At 63.5% G+C, this 19,466-nt stretch overlaps 1 protein-coding gene across 2 annotated transcripts in view; it reads left to right on the top strand.

Annotated features, from left to right (window-relative positions):
• The window catches only part of LOC121672233 (nuclear factor 1 C-type-like), a 31,510-nt gene that overhangs the window by 1,759 nt on the left and 10,285 nt on the right, over positions 1 to 19,466 (top strand). Inside the window, exons 1-2 of one of the 2 annotated variants that reach the window (XM_042044817.1) lie at positions 751 to 949; positions 17,309 to 17,840. In XM_042044817.1, coding sequence (XP_041900751.1) covers positions 920 to 949; positions 17,309 to 17,840 — 562 coding nt within the window. In that variant the 5' untranslated portion in view covers positions 751 to 919. Of the gene's footprint in view, positions 1 to 750; positions 950 to 17,308; positions 17,841 to 19,466 lie in introns of those variants that run through there. The other variant, XM_042044818.1, reaches the window with a different exon arrangement.

The following is a 19,466-nucleotide window of genomic DNA, read 5'->3' on the forward strand; positions in this document are numbered from 1 at the left end:
CGCCCCCCCCCCCCCCCCCCCCCCCCGCGCCGGGGCCGCTGCCCAGAAGTTGCACATGAATCTGCAGGGTTTTTTCTCTCCCATCGCTGGATTGGCTCCGTTGAGTTAAAAAAAATAAATAAAAAATAAAACCCCCAAAACACGCAAAGCCGGGCGCGCTCGGCGCTGGCCGCGCCGGGGCGAGGGGGGATTCGCTGTCCCAAGGGGGGCCCCGTCCCTCCCCCGCCCCCCCCCGCCCCGCAGCGCCTCGGCCCTGCGAGCCAAAGGGGGTTCCTACATCTTTAAATGGGATGTAATATTTTGGGATGGGCTTTTTTCATAACGTCACTTCATTCCTCGCTCCTTTTTTTTTTTTCCGTCTTTTTTTTTTTTTTTTTTTTTTTTCATTTTCTCATTCTTTCTTTCCTCTCTCTCTCTCCGCTGCCCGGGTCTCGGATGGAGCCGCTTCCCTTCTAACTTCCCCGCCGCCCGTGCCTGCAGGCTGGGTGCGGACCCCCGACCCCCCCCGGGGCGAGGATGACCCTTCTGCCTCTTTAAACCGCCCCCCCAAAACCCCCAGACAAACAACAACAACAACAAAAAAGAGCTTTATTTTCCAAGGGGGGGGGGGGGAATTTTGCTTTTTATTTTTAATTTTTTTTTTTTTTAGGGTTGGTTTGTTTTGGTTTGTTGGTTTTTTTTTTTTTTTAGTTTTTTGGCGGGGGGGTGGAAGTTGGAATCTTTTTATTTCCTCCTCGGCCCCCCCTCCCGCGGGGCCGCCCCCCCGGGCCCGGCTGCCCCCCCCCGGGCCCCGCAGAGCCGCTCCGGAGGAGAGAGAGAGAAAAAACGCCCGGACTGCTCCAGCCTCCGAAATGACTCAGTAACTTTTACGCCTCGAGTCTCAGCCCTGCAATTAGGCACTTTCCCAGCACGGCTCGGGATGTATTCGTCTCCTCTCTGCCTGACCCAGGTAACCGGGACCCCCCCGCGTCCCCCCCCAATTTGCTCCTTTCGCCGCAACAGACTTTAACAGTTGCAATACAAAAAAAATAAGAAAAAAACAAGAAAACCCAAGAAAAAGCAACACCCCCCTCCCTAAAAATAATCATAACAGAGAAAGGCGGGTTGGGGCCGTGCAGGGCTGCTCAGAGGAGCCGCGTTCCCCTCTTGTCCCCCTCCTTCGCCTTTTGCAGGGTTTTTTTATGGTGTTTCTGGTGCTTTTTGGGTTTTTTCAGCCTTCACTTTCACTTGGGGCGTGGGGGGGTTGGAAGATTGCGTTGTGGTTTGGGTTTTATTTTTTGTTCGCTGCGCCCAGAGGTGGGTGGTGTGGGGAAGCCGCCGGCTTTGGGGGCGAGGGGGGACACCGTGGGGTGCAGGGGGTCCTCGGTGGGTTCGGGGAGCCGGGGGGGGGGCTCGGCGCTGCAGGCTCGGGCTCGGCCGTGCTGCCTCTTGCGTAGCGTGAAACTTTTCCTTCCCCCCCCCCAGCCTAGCTGCACATGGTGGGGTGCAAGGGGTGGGGGGGGCACAGGCTTTTTGTTCAAAATCATCCAAGTTTGGGACAATGTGCACCCGGCCGTGCCACGCCGCGCTGGCGGGCGAGAGGGCAGGGGGGGTCGTGCGCGGCAGGATGTGGGGGGCACCCTCTCGGTATTCGAGGTGAGGGGCGATGCCAGTCCCCACCGAGGTGTCAGGGTGACGAGGGTGAGCCCCGAGCCCTGCGGGGGGACACTGGTGTCACCCCAGGCCACGCCACCATGGTCTGGCGGCACGCGGCAGGGTGGCCGTGCCAGGGCCCACGGTGCAGGCGAGCGAGGCGTCCCCAAAATCTCCCCCCAACAGCCGGTATGGCCACAGGGGGGAGATTCAGGAACCCCCCCCTTGCCCACAGCACGACCACTGCGGCTCTGCCTTTGCATTGTGCTTATTGATCGCTGATATTTATTTAATTATTGAGCAGGCAGCTTTCCCCGCCTTGTAACCTCTTCCCTGCTGGCAGCCACTGCCCGCTCCGGGCCTGGCCTCGTGCTGCACTCCACGAGGGCTCTGCTGTGGGCAGGGGGTGCTGCTGCAGGACCCCCCTGCCCGTGCCAGACTCCCTCCTGCCAGATGCCCTCCCTTGGGCCGGAGCTGCGGGCTGGGTCTGGCTCCACCTCGGGGGCTTGGGCTCCGCTGCCCGTGGGGGTCCGTGGGGGTCCCCTCGTGGCACTGTGAAGTGAGGGGGCAGTGCGGGGTCCGGCCCCAGCTCTGCCCGGACGCAGCGTGAGGCTGGTGAGGGCACGGGCAGGGGCAGGGTGGGCAGCACCAGGGCTGCTCAGATGACCCTGAGGTGGTGCTCCCTGTCGTGTGGTTGACTTGGCAAGGGTCACACCTCAATCTGGCTTATTTTCTTCTCTGTCTTTCTTTTTCTCTTTTTTTTTTTGGTTCTTCTATGTTTTCCTTCTCTTTTTATTTCCTTTTCTCTTTCTATTTTTTATTTGCATTTTTTCTTTTTTCCCTTCTTATTTTTCTTTTTCATTTTTCCCTTCCTTTTTTTCTTTTTTTCTTTCTTGCTCTTTTCTTCCTTGCTTTTTTCTTTTTTCCTTTTTTCTTTTTTCTTTTTTTTTTTTTCTCTTTCTTCGTTCCTTTTTTTCCCGTTCCTTGCCATCCCGCCTTCCCCACCCTGACTCCATCCCTCCCAGGGGTCCCACCACCTCCCAACCCTCCCAGTCTCCAGCTGGTGCTGGGTTGGCAGCGCCTGTTGTTGCCAGCTCACAGTGCTGGTGTGATGTGGGAAGCCGTGCGGTCGCTGGCCGGGCCGGGGCTGGCAGGAGCCCTTCTCTTCACAAACCCGTGCTGTTCCCAGCACTCCTCCTGGCCGACGGAGGGGAGCTGGTTTTTCCTCCACGGATCCTCTGCCCCACTGCCTGGGCTCGGGGAAGGCTCTGGTGTCCTCCCCCTCACCCTGACACGGCCTCAGCTCCGATCCAGCCCGGCTCGGATGGGACCAGCCGTCGTCCCCCGCCGCCAGCCCAGCCATTCCCGCTGCCGTTCCCATCCCACCCGCGCGGCGGGCAGGCTCGCCCGGGCTCGGGAGCTGCGGATGGTGATGTGGATACATTGGAACGTGCGCGGGAGCCGCCCTGCCTCGGCCTTTGCGCATCTCCGCACCAGCACCGCTGCCAGCCCCTGGAGCCCGGCGCGGCCGCTGGGACCCCGGCGACCCCTCAGGCGGGCGCCCTTCCCAGCCGGAACAGGCCCGAGCTGGAGAGCCCGGCGGCACCAAAATAGCCCTGGCAAAGGCATCGCCCGTGACACGCTCCTGGCCACGGCCTCGGCCGTGTCTCCCGTCAGGCAAGAAGGGTGGCTTTGTGCCCTCCCCAGCTCTGTGTCCCTGCTTGGGGACTTCCTCCTGCTCCCGCAGCTCACCTCTGTCCCCCTCAGGGACAGGCCGGGAAGTCAAGAGGGAGCTGCCTAGATTAGCAGGGAAGCAGCACCGGAACCGCCGCCACGCACGAGGCCTCACCCTGCCCACGGGGAAGCGGGACGGGGGAGGGGGCAGTGTCCGGCTGCCCCGGCTCCAAAATAACCCTGGAGCTGAGCACCTGCCAGGGACCTGCACGTGTGTCCCCTGGGAGCTGCTGCTGAGAGCCGAAGGGATTTCCAAAGCCGTAACGGTTATCCTTGGCTCCTGGATCTGGATCTGCAGTGGGGGGAGATTTGGGATACATCTGGTGGGGGAATATTGCAAATTTTGTGACTTGTGATGCTCCTACATCTCTGGCTCGTGCCTGGCACCTGGCAGTACCCCCAGCACACCCTCAGCCCCCCACCCTGGTACCTGCAGGATAGGAACGAGGTGAGATGGGCACCAGCCTCCAAGGCAGCTGTAATGTTGGAAGCCAGGCATCCCGCCAGGGTCTGGTCAGAGACCCTCTTCCCTCTCCCAGGCTCCATACTAGGGGTGCAGAGCTGATTTTGGGTTGGCAGAGGCAATGCACCCGCGCTGCCTGACCGAGAGCCGGCGGCCAGGCACGGACCCCTGCGTGTGCCATTGTCAGTGGCTCAGGATCCGAGGGGAGCGCCTGGCTAAGCTGGCCTGGCACAAACCTCGGTACCGGCGAACTGGCACAGCTCAGGGCCTGGGGATGGAGCTGGGCTGCCAGAGGCGTTGCAGCCACGTGGCAGGGTCACAGCCACATCTCCAGGCATCCGAGGGGATCCCACCTCTCTCCAGCCACAACCGGGCTCCAGACATCACTCGGCTGCCACCACTGCTCCAGGCACGTGGCTGGAGCAGGGAGCTGCCTGCTGGGCACATCTCATGGGGCATCCTTTGGCAAGCCCCCTTCCCAAAAAGCGCCGGGATTTTTCAGCGCCGGTGCTCGCCCCCTCCACCAGTAGCTCTGGCGAACTGGTTTCCAGCCGGGAGCTCAGATCGTCTGCCAAAGGATGGGAGCAGCAAGCCGGGCATGGCGGGGGAAGAGAGGGAAGGTTGCAACACACTTTCAATTCTCCCATCTGCTGAGTATTGTTTGGGAAAAACAATGAGGCTGTTCTTTAAATGCAACCTTCGGGAGATCCTCGCTTTCCCCGCGGCGCCCGCCGCGCTGTGCCCGCCTGCCCTGGCGAGCCCTGCCCCACTGCTTGTGCCCGCTGCTCCTGCCTGATCCCATCTTAAATCCTCGCCCGGGAAACACAGATCCTGTTTTCAGTGAGGTTTCTGAAGCTGGATCGGAGGGCTGGAGTGGGCATGCGGGGAGGTGGATGGGATAAAGCCAGCTGCATGAGGGGCTGCTGGCCGGCGCTCACGCTGTGCTGCTCTCCCCCTCATCACCTTGAACTTGTCTGGGGCCTTGTGCAGTAAATCAGCCACCCCTTTCTGAGGTACCTGCCGATTCCTCCCCTCCCTGGGCAGCTTTGCCCTGCCCACGGTTCCCTCCCTGACCGTGGTTCAGGTCCCTCGTGCCCGCAGTTCCCTCCGTGCCAGGGCAGGGAGTGATCCCACCGCGTGGCCAGCGCTGCGGGTGTGCGCACGCCTTTGCAGACTGCTGAACAAAGCCCAGCTGCCAGAGCCCAGAGCACTGCCCGGAGCTCTTGGAGCAGTTGGGAATAGCTCCCTTTGGCGCTTTTCTATTCCCCTGAGCCTGGGAGGGCTGGGGATGGATGCTGGGAGCCGTAGCCTGATCCTGTTTTGACCCGGCGGTTTTCCCCCCTTGCAGGGGTGGCTGTGGCCAGGGCAGTGCTGGCATGGCAAGGCTCGCTGGGCAGAGGAACCATGGCAAGGGCCAGCCCAGCCAGCCACGCTGCCCTTATCAAGGCACAGCAAAGAGCGAGAAAGGCGGCTCCCCAAGGAGCCCTGGGCAGCCCTGGAATGGGGAGCTCAAGAGCCCAGGGGAGAACTGCCACGGTGGCACCAAGGGATCTGTCCCGACACAGGGCTGTGCATGGCGGGGAGGCCCCGAACAGGGATTTGGGACTCACAGGGAAAGGGAAGGACAGTGTCTCCCACCTTTGGAGGTGGTAGAGGCAGGTCCCTGCAAGGCAGGGCTCCGGAACGGCCCTGGGACAAGGACAGCTTGCCCTGTTTGCTCACCAGCCTTCCTTGCCCGATGCTGCCTGTGCCAGCCATCCCTGTGCCAGGCCCCTGGACACTTCCCTGCAGCCCAAGGGGTGCCCATTGTCCCCCCATCACTCCCGTTGTGCCTGCACCTGTTCTAGCCACAAGCCAAGCCCTTGGTGGCAGGACAGGGATGGTGACGGTGATGGGGAGCATCCCCAGAGTCCCTCACTGGAGGGGAAGGAGAGTTGTGGGGGAGGCAAAATCCCTCCCTGTGAGGCTGGCACGCTGCCTGCCACCCCCGGCCGTGCTGTGGCTCCTCTGCGCAGGGATGGCAGTGCCAGCACTGAGCATCTCTGAGGGGGATGACTGCCCCTGGGAGGGGGCTGGGGGGGCTCCTGTCCCCATCAGTCCTTGCACCCAAGCTGGGAAGTGCAGGCAGGGCCCTGGGGTGGCAGGGATGTGCTCCTTAGGGACCCATGGGGAGAGGATTTCTCCCACAGCACCTTGGGGTGTGCCGGGCAGGTCGAGGCAGGGTGGCGAAGGCGATGGGAGCAGCCAGGGCATCAGTGGGTGCTGAGCCCTGCCAGGATCATGTGGCATTGCTGATGACGTCCCCACAGCATGGCTGAGGGCTGCCAGTGGGGCTGAGTCTGAGTGGGGCAAAGCTTCATGGTGGGCCAGGAGTGCCCAGTGCCAAATCCTCATGGATTTTCGGTACCAAAGTTCTTTTGGATGCACCAAATTGGTGCAGACAAAAGCCTGAGCTCAGCTTCCCTCCCTGCCCTGGCAGCCAGACACCCTGAGATCTCACCCTCGAGGAGGGTATGCAGACCCCTGGGATGTGCCAGCTGCAGGGAGGGGATGCACAGGGTACCCCCGGGCATCCCAGGGCCTGGCTCGCACCCGGGCGGGCGGCTGGGCTCGCCATCCGTCACGTCGGCCCTGGGCAGGCATCCCCCGCGGCCGGGCGCTCTGTGCCAGCTTGGCCGGGACCCAACGCCCTGCGCCGGCCGCCAAGACCTGGAGCTTCCCAAGTCCTGGAGAGGAGCTGGGAAAGGATCCCGTGGCTCAGGTGCGGCAGCGCTCACATGCTGGGGGACCTGGGGCCAGCCACTGCCAAGGATTGATTTCTCGGTTAACTCACCACTGCTCTAAAAGCGCATTAATTCTCCTTCCCCGGCCAGCAGCCAGTGCTGAGCAGCTTTTGGGCGAAATCCCCAGGTCTGGGCTTCGGGCTGCCTGCGTGGACGTTGCCCTCCCCACCACCGCCACCGCTCCAGCAGCACTGCCTGGCACGGGAACACCGGGATCCGGCCCTCCTGCTGACCCCTCTTCCCTGGGAGCTTATTCAAGTCCATAGCCAGGTGGATTTTTTTTTTTAAACTGGTGGTTTTATCTTGTTTTTTAAGAAGGCTCTCGCTCTCCTTGCAAAGGGCCCCTGCATTCCCTTCACGGGGAAACGGTATTTGACCGGCTGTTGTCCAAAAAAAACCCCCAACATGTTTCTGATCACGAAAAACCAAGAAATATTTTTGCTTTCAAAGGAAAAGAAAAAAAAGCCCATGAGGGAGAAATGTTGATTTTCCACCCAGACATTTCCCCTTTCCCCAAACCAGCCCTGAAAAAGAGAGGCCCCACTGCTCCCTCCTCGCCCTAGGATTCCATCCTGGGCGTACAGTCCCGCCAGGGGCACGGTGGATGTCACCCAGGGCTCATCTGGGTGCTGGCGGCTGGTGGCAACACCAAGTGTGTGCCCCCCTCTCTGCTCAGACCCCCTTTTCCATCTGCTCCCACACTGCACAGGCACGTGGGGCTGCGGGGAGGACGGCGAGCGCCGGTGACCTGCTGGCTGTCCCCAGGGAGCCACCCATCACTGTGTGCTGCAGAGCCGCCGCCGCCAGCCCGCCTCGCCCCGCTGCCACAGGCGACGAGGCCGCTTGGTCCCACGGTTGCCTGGCGGGAGCTGTGATGTGTCGGATCCTGCACCCCCTCCCACCGGCCCTGGCTGCTGCCCAGCGATTTGGGAAAGCGAGACGGCGCGGGCTGAAATGTGACCCCCGCCACGCTGCGCCGCAAAATCTCCTTTAGTAACCTGTGCGCCAGGACAGCGAGCGCGCGGCGTGAATACCAATGAGGGGAAAAGTGCCGAGTAAAGGGTTTTTGATGGAAATGGCATCGCATGAGAAAGAGAGCGGGAGCGAGAGGGCGAGTGCGCGCCCGGAGCCTGCGCCGCGCACGGGCACGGTGGGGCACACACGTGTGCGCACCTGTGGCCCGCGAGGCTGCAGGCTGAGCGTGGCAGGGTGCCAGGGTCGTGCCACCCCGGCGAGAACGGGGGCGATGGGAATGGGGGTGATGAGCGGAGGGGGCTGCGAAGCAGCACTTGAGGGGACGCACTGCAAGGGGTTGCCACGGGCAGCGTGTCCGCAGGGGCCGGGGCACTTCCGTGGCACAGCGTGGCCCTGGCCAGGGGGAACGGCTCCCGTCCCCCGGCGCAGTGCGCTGCTGATCAAAGGCGCAGGCGGGGAGGGAGCGGGCCTGTGTGAGCAGCGCCCTGGCCGCGCGCCACCCCACCTTCCCGCTCCGCTCCCCCGGGAGTTTGTTAAACAAATTTCTCTAATTGCACAAGCCAAGGAGTTTGTTGGAGAAAAAAGCCGGGGAAATTCCCCTCCTCTGGGCCACCCCTTCCCCGCTTCCCCCGGGGCAGCCGGCGCAGAGTGAGCAGGTCCTCCCCACGACCCCCGGCTCTGCGGGAGGCTGTGACCCCGACGCCTGCGGGGCGCAGCTGCGGGCTGTCCTCATGTCACCCCTGCCTACGCAAGGACGTCCCCTGCTCGACCTCTTCGCAGCCGGGTCACGCTCATTCCCTCCCGTCCAGCCCCCGGGGTCAGACCCTGTCACCTAACGCGGTGACACCCAGCACCGCCGTCTGCCCTTCCCGGCTGGCGTTCTCCATCGCTTGGCTGAGCACCCCTGGAAACGGCCTTTGTGAGCCTCCCGTGGGCAGCCCCTGACATCGAATCCCGTCGGATTAGCGAACGTACGGGATAAAAGCCTCGGCTTGGCGGCAGTTCTGTGCCGGGTGGGGGCTGAGGCGGTGGCCCTGCCAAGAAGGGACGATGCGCGGCCGGGTCCTGCCCCGGCTCCCGCTGAGGTCATGGCTATAGATAGCCCGGGAGGGCGCAGCGCCGAGGGCAGGATCCTCGTGCCCTTGCCAGCTGCACCGAGAGCCCTGTGGGCACCCGCTGCCTGGGAAGAGACGCTGCCAGGGCGCTGGGGCTTGCTGATGGATGGGTTGGCTGGGCCAGCCACTGACCATCGCCAGGTGACAATCTGGTGCTGCGGGCTGTGACCCCACACCTGCAGGGATGCTCAGACCCAGCCACTCTCCATCCTCCGTGGTGACTGGGGTCCTGCAGCCTCCGCTGACGCAGTGACCTGGGGTGGCTTTTTCCGTTCCTCCCCACCACGTTTCCTTCTTCCTCTGCTCCCGAGCAAAAGCCAGGCTGGGGCACCCCCCATCCCCAGGGTGCACCCATGGGTGCAAAGCTGCTGGGTCAGGGAGTGCAGGGCCAGGGTTTGCCCCCTCCAGCCCCCCAGTCTGGGTGCAGCTCAGCTCCCCACAAAGCCAGGCAGGCGTGTGCCCAGGGTGCCCCCGCCAGCCCCATGGGGCCCTGGAGCGCCGGGGTGGCTGGGGAAGGCGTTGTTGATGAGGGCACTAAAAATAGAGTGGGACTGGGATCTTAATGGGACTTTGTGGGAAACCTGGAAACATTTTCTCATCCCCATAAATGAGTCCAGATGCATTAACGATGACTGCATCGCATCCTGAGGTACCGCCGGAGGGAACCGGGACGCGCTCACCAGCTTCCTCGCCTTGCGGTGGGGAATTGGTTGGAGAGAGGAGTCACATTGGTTGGAGAGCAGCAGCCGGGGCGGAGCCGTGACCGCTGTATCCCATGTGGGGACAGGGACTGGAGCTTGACCAGCATCACCTTGGTGAGGACCTCAGTCCCATCCCATGGTCTCTGTTACCAGTGCCCGTGGGTGCTCAGAGCTTTGCGTGCGGCAGGCAGCATGCAATGTGCACGGGTTGGTCACGGTACCGCAGCCCCGTGAGCCTTCTGGAGCCCCCAGGCCCTGAGGTGGCCAGTGGGGGGAGGGTGGGGTGATGCAGGAGGGCCACCAGTCCCAGGGCCAGTGGTGCTGGTACACCCCAGTGTGCCCTGCAGTGGCATCGAGCTGTGGGATTGGGCCTGTCGAGGGGTTTTTTCCTGTTCCATCGCAGAGCTGTGACTGGGGTATTGGCTCCCGAAGTGCCCGACCCCACTGGGGGACCTTGGACTCCCCCAGGGGATGGCTCAGGGCCAGCCTGGGCAAGTAGCCCAGGGCGGGTGGCTGTTGGAGCCCACGTCACGAGGCAGGTTGGCACGGCCGTCTCCGCGGTATGGCAGTGTCACTCAGCGGTTACAGCGGCAGCCTGGGAGGCAAGGGCAGTCCCGCCCTCTCCTCAGTTTACATCCAGGTGGGGAACAGCACCCGGCACGGGAGGAGGGCACTCCCCCCCTGCCCCAACCCGGGCTGCTGACCCATCACATGGGGGACAAGGGGACCGGCCGCAGCCACCGGCCTCCGTGCCGGGCACCGCCGGAGCCCAGCGTCCCGAACAGAGTCCCTTTGTGCAGGTCAGCCCCCACCCACTTCTGTCGCTTGGGAGGCATCCAAAACCCTCCCGAAATAGGACCCAGCCGGGCTCAGCCTTTGAATCTCCCCAGGAAGGCTCTGCCGAGCTGCTGAAAGCGGATGAACACCCCCCCTTCCACCCCGTTGAACCAGTCGCATCCTTCAGTGCTCGGGGTGTAGGGCCTGGCCAGGCTCAGAGGTGACCCTTCGGGGACACGCCCAGCCCCTTTGACCTCCAGGCACCACCCCGTGCCTCAGTTTCTCCATCTCTCTGTGGAGGGTCCTGGCAGGTTGACCCGAGCACCCAGGGAGCCAATGAGATGCTGGAGGAGGGGCTGAGTCTTTGGCACATCCATGGCACAGCAAAGGCACTGGGGCTGTGGGGAGGCCATGAACTCTTCACCTCCAGGGCCCTGGGCTGGCCGATCCTCCTGCAAGGTTGCCGATTCCACGGCAAAAGGCCGGGGCTATTTTTAGCCACTGACTTGCTCCAGGGATTGGATTTGCAGCGGAGTGAGCCCCGCAAGCCCATCACAGCACTGCCCATCGTGGGGTGCAGAGATACCCCCAGTGCCAATTCCCCCAGCAGGCACCCCCAGGAGGGAGCTGGGGACACCGCTCTGCACCCCTACACCTTTAATGGTGCGTGATGGGGGGGAATTAATCCCCCTCAGAAAGGCCAGGACAAAGCAGGCAGGGCTAAAAATACGTTGGGAGGGAAATAAAACCTCCTGCGTCAGGGGCTAAAGCCGGGCTCAGAGCCCTGGGCCCGGCCCGGGGGGCTGGAGGGACCCTTTCTGGTGGTGGCTCCTCCCCAGAGCGCACACGGTGTTGCCAGCCCCAACACATCTGCCTCAGTTTCCCTCTGTGCTCCTGGGAACATCCTCCATCCCTGGGTCACACCCTGGCAGCTCCCAGGCTGAGACCCTGGGATCTGGGACGGGCCAAGCGCTGGGTCTCGGACACCACAGCCCCTGCCATGTGCCAGGAGCAGGGATGTGGGCATGGGCCACCCCCAGGGCCCCGCGCTGAGGCAGGGCAGGGTGGAGGAGCTGGCAGCGCCAGGACCCGTTGGCACAGCTTTTTTTTTTTCCCAGTTCCATAGAATATTTCCCTTCCTTGGAGCCCCAGGGGAGTTTCGGCTGGGAAGCCACGTGGCTCTGGTGCTGCTGGCCACGGGATGCTTCCTAGGACGAGGGGACATCTCCTTGGTCCCCCCGGTGCTGCTTCCAGACCTCTCCCAGATCTCAGCAGCCACCGTCGCATCCTGCCTCTTCTGTGGGCTGGCCTGGCAGGTGACGTGCCTCAGTTTCCTTATTTTTGGAAAGGCAGCGCCTCACCCTGGGGGCAGGTGGTGTCACCCTGGGAAAGTGGCTGAGCCGTCGGCTCCCAAACCCCAAAGGTGATGCACAGAGACGGCACCTGGGGAAACTGAGGCACCTGGGGAGTCCAAGTGACTCTTCAGGAAGGCAGCGAGGGGCTTTGGGCTCTCACACCACCGAGTCTTCCTCACCAGAACCCTCCTGAGTCCTCCACCACCCAGTGCTAGCCGTGTTGCTGCTGGATACCATCCCTGGGGCATCCGTACCCCTCCCTGCACGTTGGGCACGCTGCTCCCCAGTTTGGGGTGCATTTAGGAAACCCGGGGACCGGCAGTGCCAGTTGTTGCCGGGGTGGGGGTGCACGCAGGCAGACCAGAGGCGGTGCTGGGCATGGTGTCGGGGCACGCAATGTGCCGCCGGAGAAGCCCCCTCCGGCTCCATCCCACCTGGGCCACCCCCAGCTGCCGTCTGCGGGGCGGGCTGTGCTGGCTGGCGGGGGCCCAGGCAGCGCTGGCACCGGAGCCCGGGGCTGCCAAGAGAGCTGCTTTTCTTCCTGCTGTTTTCCAAAGCAACTGGCAGGTTCTCTGCCGCCGCGGCCTCCTGTGACCCGCGGCCTCGGCGCGCTCCCCGCGCCCCCGCTCGCAGCCGCAGCACCTGCGAGGGCGAGCGCCGGCACCGCTCCCGCCCCGGCACGTAGGCGCGGGCAGGTGGGCACCGGCCCGGCACCCGGGGGCGGCGGGGACCTGCGTGCTCCAGGGTGGCTCAGAGGACCCGGTGGGGCGTTTGTGGGCAGTGCCAGGTGTGGGGACCCCAGGGCGGCTCAGTGAGGAGTCACCGCAGTCCCGGCTGCGTGGTGAGCACCAGGGGCTGTACGAGCCCGCCCACCCCCTCCTGGGCTGGTCCTGAGCGGGGCTGAGCATCGCGGCAGTAAATGAGGGGTGGGAGCCCCTCTCTGCCGCATCTCTGCTCACCCTTCCAGCAGAACCCGTAGTGGGAACAGTCCAGCCCACCCAGAGCCCCCAGCCATGTGTGAATGTTGGCTGGGGGATGCTCTTGGCTCTGGGGGGGAAAAAAAGCCACAGGGTCTGGAGAGAGGAGCTGCGAGGAGGTTGCACGGTGTCCTGCCTTCACCTCCACCTGTGCCAGGGGTGCCAGCCAGATGCCCTGGGCGCCGAGGCTCTGTGCTCCGGCGTGGGCTGCAGAAGGGGTTTTGCAAGTGAGGGGCTGGGTCAGCCAGGAGCTGGGGGGCGGAACGTGGCTGCGACAGAGTGTTCTGCCCCACGGGCAGCTATGTCGGGGGGGCCGGGAGTGCACAAGCAAGGCCAGCACAGCTCGTACCTCCCCTGGGAGCCTCAACTGCCCCCGTGCCCCCTCGCCGCCCCGCCCCAGCGCAGCGCTGCCGCTCTGCCGGGCCGGGGAAGCCGCGTTCCGATGCGGAGCAGGCCGGGACGCCCGGCTGCGCCACACCGGCGAGCAGCAAAAATATGAATAAGCTCTTGTTAATAAATACTTTATGATGAATCCAAATAGATTTCCTCCTCTGGAGCAATTATTGTAAAATGGGCTCTAATAGGGTGCAGGGCGGCCCCGGGAAGGGCTGGGTGCCTTTCAGGGCCTAAGTGCCTTCTTCCATGCCCTCTAATGAGCACTTCCCAATCATTTGCATCTGTCTCGGCAACAGGTCTCATTACCAGGTTAACTCATTACCCAGAGCCGCTTCGGCGAACAGTTATAAGCGGCTACCGGAGGCTCCGCGGTCCATGCCAAGGGCATCTGCGGGCTGTGGCGAGGGGAAAGTAAGTTCCCGCTGTGCCCCTTTCAGGTACCGGGATTTTCAGGATTACCGGAACCTCTGTAGTCGCATCCCCTCCCTGCCGCCGCGCCAAGGCTTCCCATGGGGGCACGGAGCCCGGCGCCCGACTTGCCAGCCCCTGCCCGGGCTCGCAGGGCCGCGGGGAGCGGGACCTGGCAGGAGCGGCGGCCGTGGGAGCCGGCAGCGGTTCGGAGGTGTGTGGCTGCTGCAGGGGCGGCTGAGCATCCTTTCATGAAGTAAACGCTGTGTGGTCCCTGCAGGGCTGCGATGCAGAGAGGTTGACCCGCGTCGCGCCCTGCCCGCGGTGGGGATGGCATCCCGCTGCTCCCCGCAGCCGAGGCCGCGCTGGTGGGGAGCAAAACCGACTGCCGAGGTGTCTGACCCCTCCCGTCCCGCTCCTCCTCCTCCGCCCCTCACCCCAGCGCCTCCCCCGTGAAAACTGCTCGGGAATTTCCTGAGGAAATGTTGTTTTTTTTTTTTTTTTTTCATTGGAAAATTCAGGCTGTTTCACTGAGCCCGACCTGTTTGGACAAGGCGCTGGAGCGGAGGATGTTCGGAGGGTGGCCAGCCCATGCCGCGGTGCCCGTGCCAGGTGCTGTGTCCCTGCGTGGCACAGAGCATCCCCCCCTGCCCCAGGGTGGAGGGTCCCCGGAGTGCAGAACCCCGGTGCTGCCGAGCCGGCGGCAGAAGCAGGGGAAGAGGCAGCGCCTCAGCTATGCCCCTTCCCACTCCCTGGCGCTGCCAAACCCTGGGCTGCGGAGGAGTTAATCCTCCGCGGTATGCCCAGCTCCACACAGAGCATCCCTCCTTCCTCTCCCCACTCCACCGCAAGACAGAGCCGGGCTTGACCCGTGCCTCAGTTTCCCCTCACAGCACCTGGCACGGAAAGCCAGCGCTCCAGCAGCCCCTGGAAAGGGGGTGCAAGGGGGCCCGGAGCAGGGCCGGCAGCACCCGACGCAGGCGTGCTGCTGCCTCGGTTGCAGGGCTTTACAAGCCTGGGCTGGATGAGGCCCAAGGGCAGGCTCTGCTGCCAGATTCTCATCCGGAAATGCCCCGGGAGCAGCCTCGTCTGGGGTATTGCAGCACGTCTCTGCTTCCCAGCCCCGCAAAGGAAAAACAGCAGGAGAAACACTTAACCAGTCCTTTGCCGGCACTCGGGCTGCTGGATGGGGGGAACGGGGTGCGAGACTGGGACGGACAGACAGTGCATCCCTGCCTTCGCCTTCCCAAGTGGATCCGGCGCGCAGCTGGCTGGTGCCAGCCGGGATGCTGTGCCCGGCTGAGGGGCTCGCTGGCTGCACGGCTGGGGACGGTGCCCAAGTCCCGCAGCGTGTCCCCTCAGCCCCCAGCAGCAGCGTTCCCGTGTGGTTGTCCTGGTGCCCCCCGGCCGCCCTCGCCTGCCCTGCTAAAGCAGCTTAACCGCGGCATCGCGGCGCGGGATAAGCCGGGCGGGAGGGAAAGTTGGCGAGGGGCTGATTGGCTTTGGGTGCAGCTCCCGGCCTGCCGTAATCCCGGGCAAGGGGGGGGGGTCTGCGATGGCTCCGGGGACACCGAGGGCTGCAGGGGCTCCTGCACGCAGCGGGTTTTTGGAGAGTCTCAGTTGTGGGTCCGAGTGAGAACTGCAAATTCTCGGCACCGTGGCGGGGGAAGGCACAGAAACCGGGGTTTGCTGCTGCTGCTACCCCGGAGCAGAGCACCGAGCACCCCCGGCTCCTGCGGTGAGCACAAGCAGCACCCAAGGGTGCTGCCTCTCCCAACCCGGATAACCTGGTTCCTGCCACGCTTCCCCGCAGTGGTGCCTGGGGTGGCAGGTCCCAAGCGGGAGAGCAGGGATGGGGACAACGGCGTGGTGTCCCCCCGGCCCTGTGGCCAGCCCTGCCGCCGGCTGCCTGGGGAGGGTGGCGGGGCCAGGGGATGGCAGCAATTTGTAGGGCTCGTCTGAATAACCGGCCACCAAGGAAGATCAGCCGCCCACCGCCCCGGCCAAGTATTGTTTTTGGAACTCACTGCTGCTTTTTTCGGCTCCTGTCTTACTTTTCTTTGACCTTCTTCCCTGATTTAAGACACATGCCCAGCCCTTGCCCAGCTGCACTGAATTAGCGGCTGCTGCTGGGGAGGGAAGTGGGAACCAGACCCTGTGGCCGCCCTGAGAGCAGCCGGCGGGGACAGGTCCCCCAGGCAGAGACGGCTCCTCCAGGCAAAGAGGGGTTCCTCCGGCTGGCTGAGTCCCCTGGGCAGGGACGGGTCCCCAAGGTTAGGAGGGGCTTGCCAGCAGATTTGGATCCCTGCTGGTGCAATGGGCTCTCCAGGGAGGGGACAGTCCCCTGTCCCTTGTTGGGCATGGGAGGGACACCTGTGGGGTCACAGCTCTGGGTCCAGAGAGGGGCTGGTGGCTCCCAAGGGTGGCAGGGTCTGTGCCTGTGTCTGGGATGTTTAGGGGATTAGCAGGGCTGTGCCGGGGGTTGGGGCTGGCAGTTACTGGTGTCCGTGCTGGGTTCAGGGACAGTGGGGTCTGTACTGGGATGCCTGTGCCAGGACACAGCAGGGTCTGTGTAGAGGTCAATGGTTCAGGGGACACCCAAGGCTGTGCCATGGGACTTGTGATGGCTGTTGGCAGGGTTTGTGCTGGGGTGGGAGTTTTAGGGTTAATGGGATCTGTGCTGGGTTTGGGAACCAAGTAGGAGTTAGCAGGGTCTATATGGGGCCAATCCTTGCCAGGAGCCTGTTTCAGGGCTCATTGTTCCCTCCAGGAAGGGTCACTCTGGGACACAGCTGCTTCAGCCAGAGAATGGCATTGCTGCTCTGGGATGAGTGGGACCAGATCTGGAGCACTTGCCCCATCCCACAACCACGGCCCTGTCCTCTCCCAGCTCCTGCCCATGGCCACCTCCTCACCCCAGAGCAGCACTTGCCCTTGGCACCCTTCCCAGGCAGGGGCAGTTGTCACCAGCCACCCCCCTGCCAGCCCTGACACCCTGCAGCAGGAATCCAGCTGAGCTCCTTCCTCCTCCTCTGCCCCACAGTCATGAGGGACACCAAGGGCCAAATCCTGCCCTTGGGGAGCAGCTTGGTGCCACCCTGGCTATGCACAGGGATGTTCAACCCTCTGCCTGCTGCTTTCCAAGCTCTGCTGCTCCTCACCAGGAAGGCTCCCAACACCTTTCCATCCCATGGTGGGGTTGTGGGCCGCCCCAGCCAGGAAGCACTGATTTTCCAAATTGGAAAAAAAAAAAAGGATGCGGGAAGGAGGGGCCAGCGAGGGGGATGCATTTTCCTTGTTTTCTTTTTGGGGCCGGACTCATCCAGCAGCGCTCGCCAAATGGAAAAAGGCAGTCAGAGCACGCCTTGTGTGCCGGGCCAGCCGCCAGCCGCCGGGCTGGCTGCAACTGGGGCAAACTGGGGGAGTTTCTACTGGTCCAGAGGGAGTGGAGAGGTCCAAGGCACCCACAGCTCAAGCGGGAGCACCCGGCATGCTGCAGGCGTGGGGGACCCGGCACTGGGGTGTTGCGGTCTGGCAGCACCTGACGCCGGCACAGCGGCTCCAGTGGGCACGGTGTCAGCTGGGATTTCAGGTGGGATTTCTGCACCTGGTGGGAGCAGATCCTGGCATGGAGATCCTGCGAAGGGGAGAGGGTCCAGGTGCTGCTGAGGTGGCCACGCTTGTGCAGGTGCCTGTCCCCCTACGGCACTGCTGGCTCCAGTTTGGCCTGGCCACTCCCAGTGGGTTGTTGGTCCGGGAAAATTGCAGCCAGTGGGATTTATGGAGGTCTTCTGGGATGGGGATAACCCTGCTGTGTAGTGAGGGGATCCCCATCCCTGGTGGGCATGTGCCTCTGCCACAGCTTTTCCTTCTGGTTGCACTGGGACGCAGTGGGAATGAGCCTGGCAGGTCCCCAGGGCTCCCCAGCCACCCCAGGAGGGAGCTTGGAGGGAGTCAGCCAGGAGTGACCCCCTGTCCCTCTGCTCCCACAGGATGAGTTCCACCCCTTCATTGAGGCGCTGCTCCCCCACGTCAGGGCCTTCGCCTACACCTGGTTCAACCTGCAGGCCCGCAAGCGCAAGTACTTCAAGAAGCATGAGAAGAGGATGACGAAGGATGAGGAGAGGGCAGTGAAGGACGAGCTGCTGAGCGAGAAGCCGGAGGTGAAGCAGAAATGGGCCTCGCGCCTCCTGGCCAAGCTGCGCAAGGACATCCGGCCCGAGTGCCGCGAGGACTTCGTGCTCTCCATCACAGGCAAGAAGCCCTCGTGCTGCGTCCTCTCCAACCCCGACCAGAAAGGCAAGATGCGCCGCATCGACTGCCTGCGGCAGGCGGACAAGGTGTGGCGGCTGGACCTGGTCATGGTCATCCTCTTCAAAGGGATCCCGCTGGAGAGCACCGACGGCGAGCGCCTGGTCAAGTCGGGCCAGTGCAGCAACCCCATCCTCTGCGTCCAGCCCCACCACATCAGCGTCTCCGTCAAGGAGCTCGACCTCTACCTGGCGTACTTCGTCCGTGAGAGAGGTGGGTGCTCGTCTGCCTGCAGGGCAGAGTCTGGCTGTGCCCTGCCACAGCTGGCTCCAGGGGGTTTGTTTTAGCTTTCCCTCCCTGTCTGTCCCATCCCCATCTCCAGCTGGGGACACTGTTCCTGGATGCCTTTCCCATTGCAGACCTTGCAGTGCTTCCCTCTCTCCAAACTGCTTCTCGGGTGGGTGCCCCCCACCCTGGCCCCTCTCCCCCAGCCAGGACTGGTCCCAGCTGCCTGGGAGGAGGAGGAGGAGGCAAAGGTCTCTGAGGATGCTCCTGTCTCAGAGCATTCCCAGCATGGAGTTTTGGGGGTTAAACCAAGAGCTAACCCCACATCCTGCGCCTAGCTGAGGGGAGTGGGTGGGCAGCGTGGGCGGGGAAGGGACAGCCTGTTCCTGGTGCATCCCCAAGGGCTGGAGCTGGGAGAGGTCCAGCAGTGCCCATTTGCCATGGGCTACAGTGCCAACCCCTCAATGCCAGAGCAGGGACAGGAGCAGCGAGGCCGTCTGGGGAGGGGGCAGTGATAATGTTGGTGGGGGCAGCTCCTGCTGTGCCCTGAGGAGATGCTGGTCCCGGCCCTTCACCTGCCTGGGGGTCCCATGGACTTGCTGGGAGAACTGGCTACTTTCATTGCAGCAAGCAGGGTCAGACCTGCTCTCAAAGCCGTCGGTCAAAAGGGGGAAACTGAGTCACGGTGTGCGGTGCAGGCAGCAGGTCTTGGTTTGGGTCCCCGAGCCACCATCCTCAGCACTGCTTCATGTCACCTCCCTGCGTGCTGGAAGGGAAAGCTCATAAGAAGGTATTTTACCTGGGCAGGTTTGTTTTCCCTGGCTGGTGACATGCTGGCACAGACACTCTGCCAGCAGCTGGGGTCCCCCACAGACCCTGCCAACCCCCCAGTACCCCCAGGTGCACAAGGGGCCAGGGGAGATGCTGTGTCATCCCAGGTGAGGGCTGGGCTGTTGTGCAGGGCTGGTTCACAGACAGGGGGGTCGGTGACTTGCAGCCTTAGGGGCAATCAAGAGGCTTATGGCCACCTCTGGCCAGGCCAGGCTACCCAGGTGTGCGGGGACCAGGCAGTACCTTCTGCCTTTGCCCACAGCGCTTGGTGATGCCCCCCGGCTCCGTGAGCCCACCCCCGTCGACACCACGGCAGGGGGAGCGTGGGACTGGTGGCTCTTTGCCTGGCACTGGCCAGAGCCCAGGGACAGACAGTGACACCACAGAGGCCACCTTGATGCCGGCAGTGCCAGCAAATCAGGTGCCAGCGTTGTGAATCATGGTGGGCACACGCTCTGCCCAGCCATCCATGGGATATGCTGGGTGTCACTGGGGAAACTGAGGCAGGGCAGGCATGTGACCTCCCCCACTACCCAGGGGAGGGGCTTGGCAGGACTACCAGGCCCTCGTGGCTTTGGGGAAAAGCGAGGACACAGCCTCCAGCAGGGAACAGCCAGGGCCAGACCCTGCCCCAGGGCCCAGGCGGGACCCCGGGCTGGTGCGGGGCACAAGTGTGGTTGCACACACGTGTGTGGCCAGGACCTGCCGGCCCGGCCGTGTCTCCCGGCGTGTGAGCACGTGTGCTGCCAGCACCGCGTGCCTGTGCCCACGCCCGTGACTCGC

The sequence above is a fragment of the Corvus kubaryi genome, unplaced genomic scaffold (assembly GCF_017639235.1).
Source record: "Corvus kubaryi isolate FWS band 111438036 unplaced genomic scaffold, C.kubaryi_AGA036_p1.0 45373, whole genome shotgun sequence".
Classification (NCBI taxonomy): Eukaryota; Metazoa; Chordata; class Aves; order Passeriformes; family Corvidae; genus Corvus; species Corvus kubaryi.